At 40.1% G+C, this 10683-nt stretch overlaps 1 protein-coding gene across 2 annotated transcripts in view; it reads right to left on the bottom strand.

Annotated features, from left to right (window-relative positions):
* Positions 1–280: 280 nt before the first annotated feature.
* The window catches only part of DCK (deoxycytidine kinase), a 28619-nt gene continuing 18216 nt past the window's right edge, over positions 281–10683 (bottom strand). The window contains exons 5-8 of one of the 2 annotated variants that reach the window (XR_013607159.1): positions 5211–5326; positions 4946–5045; positions 1816–3514; positions 281–1529 (exon numbers count right to left, since the gene is read on the bottom strand). Coding sequence is in view for 1 of the 2 variants with exons in the window: in XM_078676406.1 (XP_078532532.1) it covers positions 3488–3514; positions 4946–5045; positions 5211–5326 (243 nt within the window). In the remaining variant the exon portion in view is untranslated. Of the gene's footprint in view, positions 3515–4945; positions 5046–5210; positions 5327–10683 lie in introns of both variants that reach the window. The other variant, XM_078676406.1, reaches the window with a different exon arrangement.

Below are 10683 nucleotides of genomic sequence, written 5' to 3'. Positions count from 1 at the left end.
TGTTGCAAAGCACAGGATGTAAGCGCATGTTCAACAAATGTAAAGAACCCATGTGGTGGTGTGGTGCGAGACAATATACAATGAAGAGGGCTGGTAAAACATCTATTTACCAGGCCATTATCAAATCATCTCCCACTCTACTAACATTTTGAAAGAAGGCAGATACATTGATACAGAAGCATACGTAGAAGGGTATTCGCTCACCCCTAAGGTGCAATGAACTACAGTGTAAAAGAAAAATCATATGCATATCAATGTTTAAAGTAAATTTCACAAAACCTTTTTTTAGCTCAAACCACACGATTTATTTGTACAAAAGTTCTGATCACAGAACAATATATGTGTTATTGAACATACTTTGGACATTATCATTTGGTATTACTGTCCAAAAGAATTAAGTGCACAAATAAACAAAGTTTGGGAAATGCTCCCTCTACCATAAGCATACAAGTGTAATAATAAAAAATACATTAAACAATACACACACTTAATATCAAGTATTTAGCTCGTCGCAATAGAAAAGCTTACATTTCAAATTCTACTTTCACTTACATTCCCACTGTTCAGTGCATTAATACAGTGGTTATACCACTTCTACTGCTGTCCAAGTTCCTTGATGCCTTCAGTTTAAGTGCTACTGATATATCCAAACAAAGATAAATTAAGCTTTAATTCCGTTCCCCTATATGCCTGCATATAGAGTACCAATAGAAAGTAGAAGAAAAAAAGCAAATAGCAGATCTATTTTGGTAAACAACATGCAAGCAAAATTAAAACTGCATCAATAAAATGTGTATTAACATTTTGATAAATCTGAGATCCAAGAATACCGGTAACCTTTAATAATGAAGATGTAGTCCTGAACCACAAGTCTCAACATATCAAACACAAGGATCCACGTTTTTTAAATACAAACAATACAATAACAACAGGTTATCTTTAAAAGAACACGCGAAGACCTTAATAAATATATTTTTTAAGTAGACTACAAACTGTTACTGGAGACAAGTTTTATACCATAGTCTCATCTTTAAGTGCAGTTTCTGCTATCGCACCACAGAACAGGATGGTTGTCATTATTTTTGTGAAGCTAACAGTTTTATCGCTAGCTACACAGATGGTATGTTTATGTCAAAGTGTATGGCTAGTCGAATTGAGAGAACGCAGTAGAAAGACTACAAAACCAAAATTGGTTAAAAAAAACACTTGGACACTAAAAAACAAAGGATTCTACAGCACAGCAATTGAGAATAACTAACCATTGTTGATATGCCATTAAAAAAAGTTCACTTATGATTTAGGCGTTTGTACCAAGTAATGCAGTATCCAAACTCAGTGCCAAGAAGCCTACAGTTTGGTGAATGTGCATTTAAAGGTACCATCTAACCAGTGATGTTACAACAGATTTGAAAAGTCCTGCTTAGCTCAAACAAAATAACATTCTAGACCACAGGTACTCACAAATATTTTTTATGGACCCAAAAAGTACAGTTTGGGGTGTCCCCGAAGGCCCCATATCTGCAGTTGCACTCCCCACCCCCACCTCACTCCCCAGTTTGCTTGATTTTTTTTTTAAATGGAGTTATAAAAAAAACACATTAGCACAATACCTAAAAATGTGCATTTCACGCAACTTTTATTTACTAATCCGTCTGTCACCTCAGTTTGTAGACGCGAGCATCCATGATAGTGAATTCCTACTAAATGATGCTACTGCCATGAAATACTTCTTTTTTTATTACATTTTTTTCAGCCATGCTGCATATACACCATGGCTAAAAATCATTACTAACGCTAATAGGTCTCATAAATGACCTATTGACTTTTTCAATGCTTATTCAGTTAAGTATTACATTTTATATACAGTTACATGTTGGTTGAAACCCCCATTTTAGCAACAGAATATTTTGTTTTTTTTAGCTACCTGACTGACCGCTTCTCCGCACTCACTGACCCTGGCTTGTCATACTCAAACTCAAAGTTCCCATACTTTCTATGCACTTTTCAGATTTGAGCAAGACTGCCTTGCAGAAAGTACGAACTAGCCTGGCTATAGAAACAAAGCCCAATATTAAAATAGCACAGAACATACCCTTACAACATTGGTTTTTTTTCTGGGATATGTTTCTACTGTCATTTCAGATTTTTTATGAGCAGGTCAGCCCTGCTCATAAAACAAGCTTCACTTACTAAAGAAAGCAAGCCCAGAGTTACAAAACGAAGTTGCTAGGCACACACCAGCAATAAAGAAAACAGCACTCAAGCAACTTTGTCTGCTTCAGCTCCCAGCTTACCAGGGTGGGTTGGAGGAAGATGTGCAGGTCGCAAAAGAAGGTCTGGCGGGCTGCCAGCGGCCCGTACTTTGAGAGTCACTGTTCTAGACTGCCTATTGTTGGTGAATATTTGAGATGCAGAACTAGGAAAACAACACTGTTTTTTCTCTAAACTGGATGGTCCTGCACATTGTCATTTAAAAACGTAAGTTTCGAGCAATAGTGGCTTCAAGTTAAAGGTCAGCTCGAAGGACCAGGGCGATCGAAAGATCCCTATTCAATGATTTTACCGAAACTCTCTTTGTAATGCTCTTGGATTACTATTGAAGGAGTAAGTCTGGTCTACTCTTGGAATTCAGTAGCAATCACTAAGTACTACAAGAGTGAGTGACATCAACTCACAACAATATCTTTGTGCATTCATTTAAACATAACGCTCACAGACAGACTTCTCGCGGAGATGTGTGACAACTGCAGGCGTTTCACTGTTGTGTATCATCTGTGTGATGTAACTGATATACTTTGTCATAACTACATGTGGCGAGTTCCTTGGCACATCAGGCATTACTGAACACCCCTGTTCCACTTAGTTGAGAAAACATCTAATTAAACCCGATGGTGCGCCCACTCAACATGAAGTGTACAGTATCATCACAACTCATGCCTAGTGAGCCACTCACTGCTGCCTCGCTTTCTGTACGAACTACGGCTATGCTGGTTTTAGATGAAACAAGAGGCGAAATCAGTACATAAAGAAGAGAAGTAGGTGACATTGCATTGCATACATAATTTGGCCAACATTTACAAAATGTGTACGTAGATAACCTGAAGAAGGGGAATCAACATTGTTTGGAGAAAAAAAACTATGAACTCTCTCCTGTATAAAACTTTTGCAATTTACAAAAAAAGGCTCCCTAGTTGTAGGAAGCCGCTTTTGAGTCAATCAAAATAACGTCTGAGAAACATCGAAGATATATATTCAGCAAAAGAGGAAACCCAGCAAAAGAGCAAATTCAGCCTTTCTTTCCTGCACTCAAAAATCATCTTTTTCGCCTTTGCATCAACAATAAATACAGTAATTCTTCAAACTTCATGGGATGTACGTCACAAGTACTAAGTTCATAAAATTCCTGTTTTCCAAACAGGAAAAATGACTTCTTCATTCAGCAAGCCCCGATCATGTTGGTCTCTTGAATAGAGGTTTTAACTGCACCTTACAGTGTGCTTATAAAATCCTTGACCTGCAGAAGGAAAAGAGACTCATGAATCAGTTTATCCTGGAAAGAACACCTCTTCCTATCACTAATAATTAGGCTACTAAAAGGATAAACAGGTGTACGAAATGTGTAACTTAACATCTAAAACAATGACTAAACTTGCAGGGTGGCTAGACACACACTACTAAAAGCCAAAAGCTTGAAATGGCATTTAGGACATTTGATTAAAGAACATTCACTATTATTTCAGAACCACCAGCCAAATGGTTGTTTGGAACGGCAGGAAGTGGCTTTCAAAGGGTGGTTGTGTAAATCTTTCAAGGATATGCCACCTCATTTCGGGAGACACTAACTAAAACCAATTTCGAAACAGTTTCAATCACTACATGAGAAGAGAACATGAGCCACCTTATCAGTGATGTTAAAAACCGAACTGGGCAACGAGTGGAGACCCATTGAGGGGGAAAAAGCATTCTGGTTCCAAGGAGGACATGCCAAGGTGCTCAGCATAGTGGCATGACTTTTCAGTTGTGGTTCAAAAGTCCACACATTCCTCAACATAATAGATGTATTTCCAAAAGTACAATAAAACGAAAAGTTGAAAGGGAAGGAAGGAGCAAGGTCGGCAAATTAACATTAAGTGAACATGCAAAGCCACCAGCGATTGACCGACTGGACGAAGTCCACTGAGCAACAAGGCAACTTGACCCACATTGCAGAACATTATTGTACTTGCCCAGCCTCACGATATATTCACACATCCAGAGCAGCCATTTTAGATGTCAGCCTTTTGTTGAATTTTTAAATGACTTTCTGCAGCGTCGCACTGGGTGTTTTTTAAAAGAAGTCACCTGGAAGTATTTGGAGGCCACTCATTGACCAACGCTTCACAATTTCAAAATAAAATGCAGTCTAAAAACCACGAGGTTAAATATACACACACTGTCTGCATGTTATGTCCTACCTATTTTTGAATAGCACTGTAGACTACATGTACTGTGTCATCTTTGGACTTATGTGTGCCTGCAGTTTATTTGGAAGGTAAGAAATAGCCGGTGATTGAGGGGAGGCAATAAGTGCTGGGAAGAGGAGGAGGTACAAAGGGTCTACAGGAGTATGGCGCAGCACTTTATAGCGGGCAGCACACCGCCCCAGAATCCAAGGTTAGTTAAACTATTGATGGCAGCGTAGCCAGAGCGATGGCACTACATGCAGAGAGTGCCTACCAACACTGTGGCTGAGTGAATAACACTGCAGCTTCCTGGGTATGTCAAACAACAAATGGTCAAACAATGGAAAAACTGTTTTGGGCATGTTTGCTGATGGTTAAGCTGTGTAAAGATTACTTCAAGCTTAATCAAAGACAAATACTAGGTCGGGCCACTTTTCACAACACTAGGAATTATGGAAAATCTGATGGAAGTACATCCCCGTCTGCCCACCTAGTGAACATACCTTTTCAATCAAAGTCTCTGATCTCTCCTTGTCTCCTTTGAAATCATCATTGACATCCAACGTCAAGATGGGTACGTCTTGCAAATAGTCAAAGTCCGTCCTGCGAAGCGCAAAAAAAGGAGAAATGCCATTTGGTTAGTATTTGATTTTGAAACCTCATGTTGGATCTTGTTCTTTTACAATCTTTCTGCAAAAAAACTTAACTTACTAATGAATAAATAACAAACGTGACCCGAAACCGAAAAAAGATGCACCTGACGCTTACCTGAGTGTCCGGTGATTCAGCCAGCACTCGTGTTTGTAGTGCAGCTTCTCCAAGTACTCAATGGGTATTCCCTGCTCCTCGTCCCGCCCTCGGGTGTAAATTCTGCTCTTGCATGCCTTATAGAAAAAGTAAACATAGGTGAGCATGGCATGCATTTATTAATGTTGCACAACGTAAATCAAAGTATCTGATCTTAAAGAAACTGGGGTGGAAGGTAGTTTAACTTAGCAACAACTGAAATGACATGTGGGGATATTGTAGGCAGCTCCTTTGAATGGAAAGCAAAGTAAGATCTTTCCTGGCAGACTTAAAAAACTATCTTTGCTCTATGGTGTACTGGTAAGGTGTGCCACAGTTTGGGAGCCTACTCAATCTCAAAAGCACTGTCTACATTAATGACTGGCAACCAGATTTAGAGAGGGTCAGTTTTGATGTTAAACCACAGTGGAACTTGTTTCCCAATCTCTCCCCTTGCCTGCTACTCTGCCTAGCCCCCTGTCCTTTGACTAAGCACTCCTTCTCCCCTTGTTGGGGAAAGATCCAATATTTATACTCTGGAGTCTCAGCGAACCCGCTGAGAGAGTCCACTGCGCCAAGGGAGCCACTCACACTTGAGGTATAGTATGGCACCCCTTGCCAAAGCACTCCCTCTCCCCTTTTTGGGGAAGGATCCAGTATGTAGGCCTTGAAGTCTCAGAGACCCCTCTGAGAGAGTCCACTGCGTGAAGGGAGCCTCTCGCAACAGAGATAGGGAAGTGATACCACTTCCCCTGGGATTACAGCTTACTGGACTTTGGATATTGCTTGGACTAGTCTACCGGTTTGTGTCCCCGTCACCCTTCTCCTCATCTTCTCATGCTGTGTCTCTCACCCTCCCTTCCTATTTCCCGCCTTCATTATCGGTCTACTTCCCCTGCTCCTACCCCCCCTCCCTTGAATCTCCCCCCTTGCCTGCTTTTCCCCTTACGTATTTGTGCTTATTGTTTATCTCGACCTTACCAGTAACTATGTTGCCATGCTCTAAGAACTGTGTAACCTTTGTAACGATGTAACCTGTAACTATGATCTGATACTCATGTAAAGCGCTCTGATACCTCCGGGTCTAGCCAGCGCTATATAAAACCTTTAAATAATAAATTCACAAAGTATTTATCCTGGAATAGGAACCGTTGCAAATTAGGCTAGAAGTGTGCAGGTATCCACCAACATTCTTTAATTAAAAAAACAGAAAAGGCATTTTAGCTTCAAAAGTGGAAATCCTAATCTGCAGAATATGAATTTGCAAGAGGAATTGCATTTAAATAGGTAGACAAGTACACACAGTAGGCAAACATTTCTACTACAGAAAACATGAGAAAAGAATGGGACACTGTCCATAAAGATGTCCTATAACGCAATTATTTTAAGGACAAAAACGTTTTCTATGAGAAGAATAACCATAACAAAATAAAGTATAGGACTCAGGACGATGACAACTAAATGGTAATATAGTGCTGTGTTATAACTTCAAAACGAAGGAAACCCATCAAATATGTGTGGCTGGCTGTCCAACAGCAACTGCGGGTGCTGTAACTGATAACACAACAGTGTCTGAGCCACTAAACTTGGATCCTGATGCAATGTGGTGTAGTGAATCATATTTTAACTTGGCTAGTAAAACAAGAGAAATCCGTCACTCTTTCACCCATCTCCAAAAAGGCACATGACATCAGTCACTTATGTAAGTCTGCATTCTACTATTAACATTTATGCAGGTTTTAGCTCAATTTATTTGTCTTGCTGGAAAGACCAACCTATCTATAGCGTAATAAATTACTTTATGGGACAGGAGAGCACAGAAGGCCAACAACATACATCTACTCCATATACATCCAGGTTTACCTGGATTATCTATGGAAGTCTATCAAACCAATTTGAGATTACTTTGACATAAACCTTTGCATCACAATCATGAGGTGGTATTGCTTCAGAGGAAGCACATACCGTGGAGTCCTGCCCCAGTGAAACAAGAAATAGGACATGCATTTGCACCATGATTTAAGTGACTGTGACTGACTTAGAAGTGAAGTTAAGGAAGTGAATTTATAATATTGCCAAGCAGTTAATAAACTTAATCTTAAAGTCAATATGGAAATGAATTACAAGCACATCACAGCTTGGCACTTTACTTTTACCCAATGACTAGACGGCTGAGTCTTCCTTATATAGACCTAGTTTGATTTTAAATTACTATTTAGCTACTTCCAAAACGACGTTAAACATTATAGGGTGATATAATGTAAACCGGTGCTTCTCTATTGAGAGCCAGCCTTGTCACAGTGAAAAACGACTTTGAACGTGTTTCACTGCCAGGACATGTAAAACAATTTAGTATTTCTTCGTCCAAAATAGTTTGATGCTCTTCGGTCCAGTTACAGGATACTGTTTATCTATAGTAAGAAACCAAACACAATAGGACTTAGGTTAACCTCAATGCTGGAAGAGTAAATACTACAGCAGGAAGGAATCCTTCACCACAGTCTATACCAGTTTTACTCAGGTCTGCACAAAAAAGTGTTACATTTTTCAGGGTTTATTGTAATGTGTAGATCTTTATTGTGGGACAGAACTCTACGTAAGCGCTGTTGTGTGGAAGATTCTAGAGCCAGACATGGCTGAGCTCCACTGATGTCAGCAATGGTGGGGAGAAGAGAAAGTGTCAGTTGAAAGGAGAAGGGAGAGATGGACGCTGGGGAACGGAGAAATGCAAGTGTAGGCCAGAACGGCCAATGGCCAGGATACAACAGTTTTATCGGGGAAACATCCTTTACCACGCGGATTTTACTCCGCGTTGCTTTTAGAACGCGTCCGTTACAACGCAAGTCGTAACTACGACGTGCGCTGGAGGGCGCTACAGGATTAAAAATAGTATATTTACTATTCCAACACCTTCCCTAGTGTCCACGGGGACTGGTGTTAGAATAGTAAATTATACTATTGTAAATCCGCGCCCCCAACGCAAGTCGTGGTAACGACTTGCGTTGTAAGGAACGCGCTGTAAAGGAACGCGTTGTCACGTACGCATCGTACCGTCATACATCCGTTTTATCTGTAACTTGGGTAAAATCCATAGTACAGTTTAGCTGCTATGATGACTTACATTGCATAAATTACCCAGGACTCGTGAACTATTTTGGTAAGAGGCCGCAGGGTTTTTGGAACCATATAAGAGTTTCTGTAAAATTAACTACCCCTGTTATTAATGAGGGCTGTTGATTAGCGTTCCGAAGTTAGTTAGAAATGCGGGCCAAGCTCCAAGAATTGCAAAAGTGAACTGCACATAATTGAATTTACCCCTATGAATCCCTTGAAGGAGCGAATGACAAAAATGCTTAGTGCACCATTGTTTGTCAGGCCAGCATTGTACCCTTCAGATTTACCAGGAGAATGCAACACCTGAGGAAATAGGGGTCACGTGATGGCAATGTAGAGACACTAGCGTAATTCTGAGCTAATCAATTTGAAAGCATTGGCTATTCCAGGTGCCCCCCTTCACCTAATTAATATTATGAAAATATTTTTCAAAGTGATTAGATCTCTTAGCCTCAGTTTAAGGCTGAGATAGTGAAGCCCTTTCACCTGTTACATTCACATCACCAAATAGCAGTAAAAACACGAGGGTATGTTTGTGGCCGGCCACTATGCTCAACAGAGCAAGCATAGCTTCTAAAACAAAAGCGATAATCAAGGCCATTTATACACACAATATGGAAGTGCCTTGGACTGCAGGACTACTGGCACTTTCTGTGTGTGGGGGTCGGTGCGGATCATAGGTTCCTGAAGAAATAGTAGAGATTGCAATGAGGACAGTAATACTGGGCAGGGCATATGGGGTCCAAATATGAAATGAAATGATTACGCACTTGTATAGCGCACGACTACCCGTAGGCATCTCTGCGCTTGTACTAAATACCACCGAGGAACCCTTCCTGGCCTTTCCCTGTGAGAAGCCCACTCCTGGGCACTCCCAATGTGAAGTCAGGCATCCTCAGCGTTGTTGGGGCCATTGTAGAGATTAAGCAAGCTATTGCCCAGAGGTGCAGAGTGGGACTCATGATTAGAATAGGCACCGAGGCAAGAATTGAACCCTGGTCCCGGCCAGACTACTGCATCAGGGTCTGCCGCTCTAACCATTGAGCCACACTTCTCTAAATATGCTGGGTAATTTTGTAATGTAACACCTGCAGTGTCCAGAAGAGACATTGCCCATCTTTAGAGAAGCGGAGAGCCACCAATACATGCTCTTTGGAAGACTGGCCTAGACAGGTGCACGCAGGCCGAAAACACGGTGTACAAAGCTCGGGGTCGTCCATGGAAGTTTAACAAGCCGCGGGGACCATGGAAAGACTTCAAAAACATGGGGTGAAACCCATCATAGAGAAATGTTCCCAGACTCCTTTATGGCCCTTTCGCCCCACTCCACCCAGACATGTGGTGTCCATGTTAATGCACTGTTGTATTACTGTGCTTGAGTTGGTGCGGATTACTAAAATTATGTTTTTAAAGCTGATTATTAAAAAATAAATTAAAAAAGTGATAATCATTAAGTCAGATGAAATATAAAAAGCCAGAAAGGGGGACGTCACATTTGCCTACTTAAGTAAGTGCGAGTCCTACTGTATGTTTTCCCCAAAAGCGAAATCCTCTTTGGTAGGAGAACTCACACCTGCAGTAACAAAATTAATCTAGGAAATTCAATGAAAGTATATTTGCAGTACTGTTCCAAAACCAATATACAATTCTTAATGCAGCTTGGTTACAGGCCACACACTTTTAAAGAGTGAGTATATAAATAGAAAGGATTTTAAATGTGAATAAGATGTGCAGGAGAACGCATGTCGCTACAAATAAAGTACCCAAAACCCCACATATGATTAGTTTATTATGGAAAGCAGCTATGGAAGAACATTACATCCATGCAAAGGGACTTGTTTTACCTGCATTCACCCACCTCCTGGTGGATTATAATGTTCTGATTAAATATGGTCAGTGTTAGTTTATGTCAATAAAGGGTGCAATAATGGCATCCTAGTGGTGGCCATAATTTTTCTTTCAATATTTTTAGTTGCCGTGTGTTTAGTTGTTCTGGAATCCAAAAGGTAATATGGGAGGTACCCTTATTTTGGAAAAGGGATGGGTATAGGCATTTACACAAAGAAACAAACTTCCCTTTTCCTATAGATGGAAAAGATTGGTATCTTTAAACACAATTGTCTATCCAGTTAGGGCTTATTTAAACATACGTTTTTTTTTTTACTGTTTTTTTCTTAATTTTATTATGTATAATGTATGTTTTCCCTACAATTGACGATTAATTGTTTTTAATTGATTGTGTTAAATATTTTGATAAAATAAAATGCTGACTAATAAAATAGGCAAATAGAACATTCCTTTGAACTTGTATTGTTTATAACTTTGGGGCACTGTGTATAAA

The sequence above is a fragment of the Lissotriton helveticus genome, chromosome 2_1 (genome assembly GCF_964261635.1).
Source record: "Lissotriton helveticus chromosome 2_1, aLisHel1.1, whole genome shotgun sequence".
Classification (NCBI taxonomy): Eukaryota; Metazoa; Chordata; class Amphibia; order Caudata; family Salamandridae; genus Lissotriton; species Lissotriton helveticus.
This window is presented reverse-complemented; position numbering and strand designations above follow the sequence as displayed.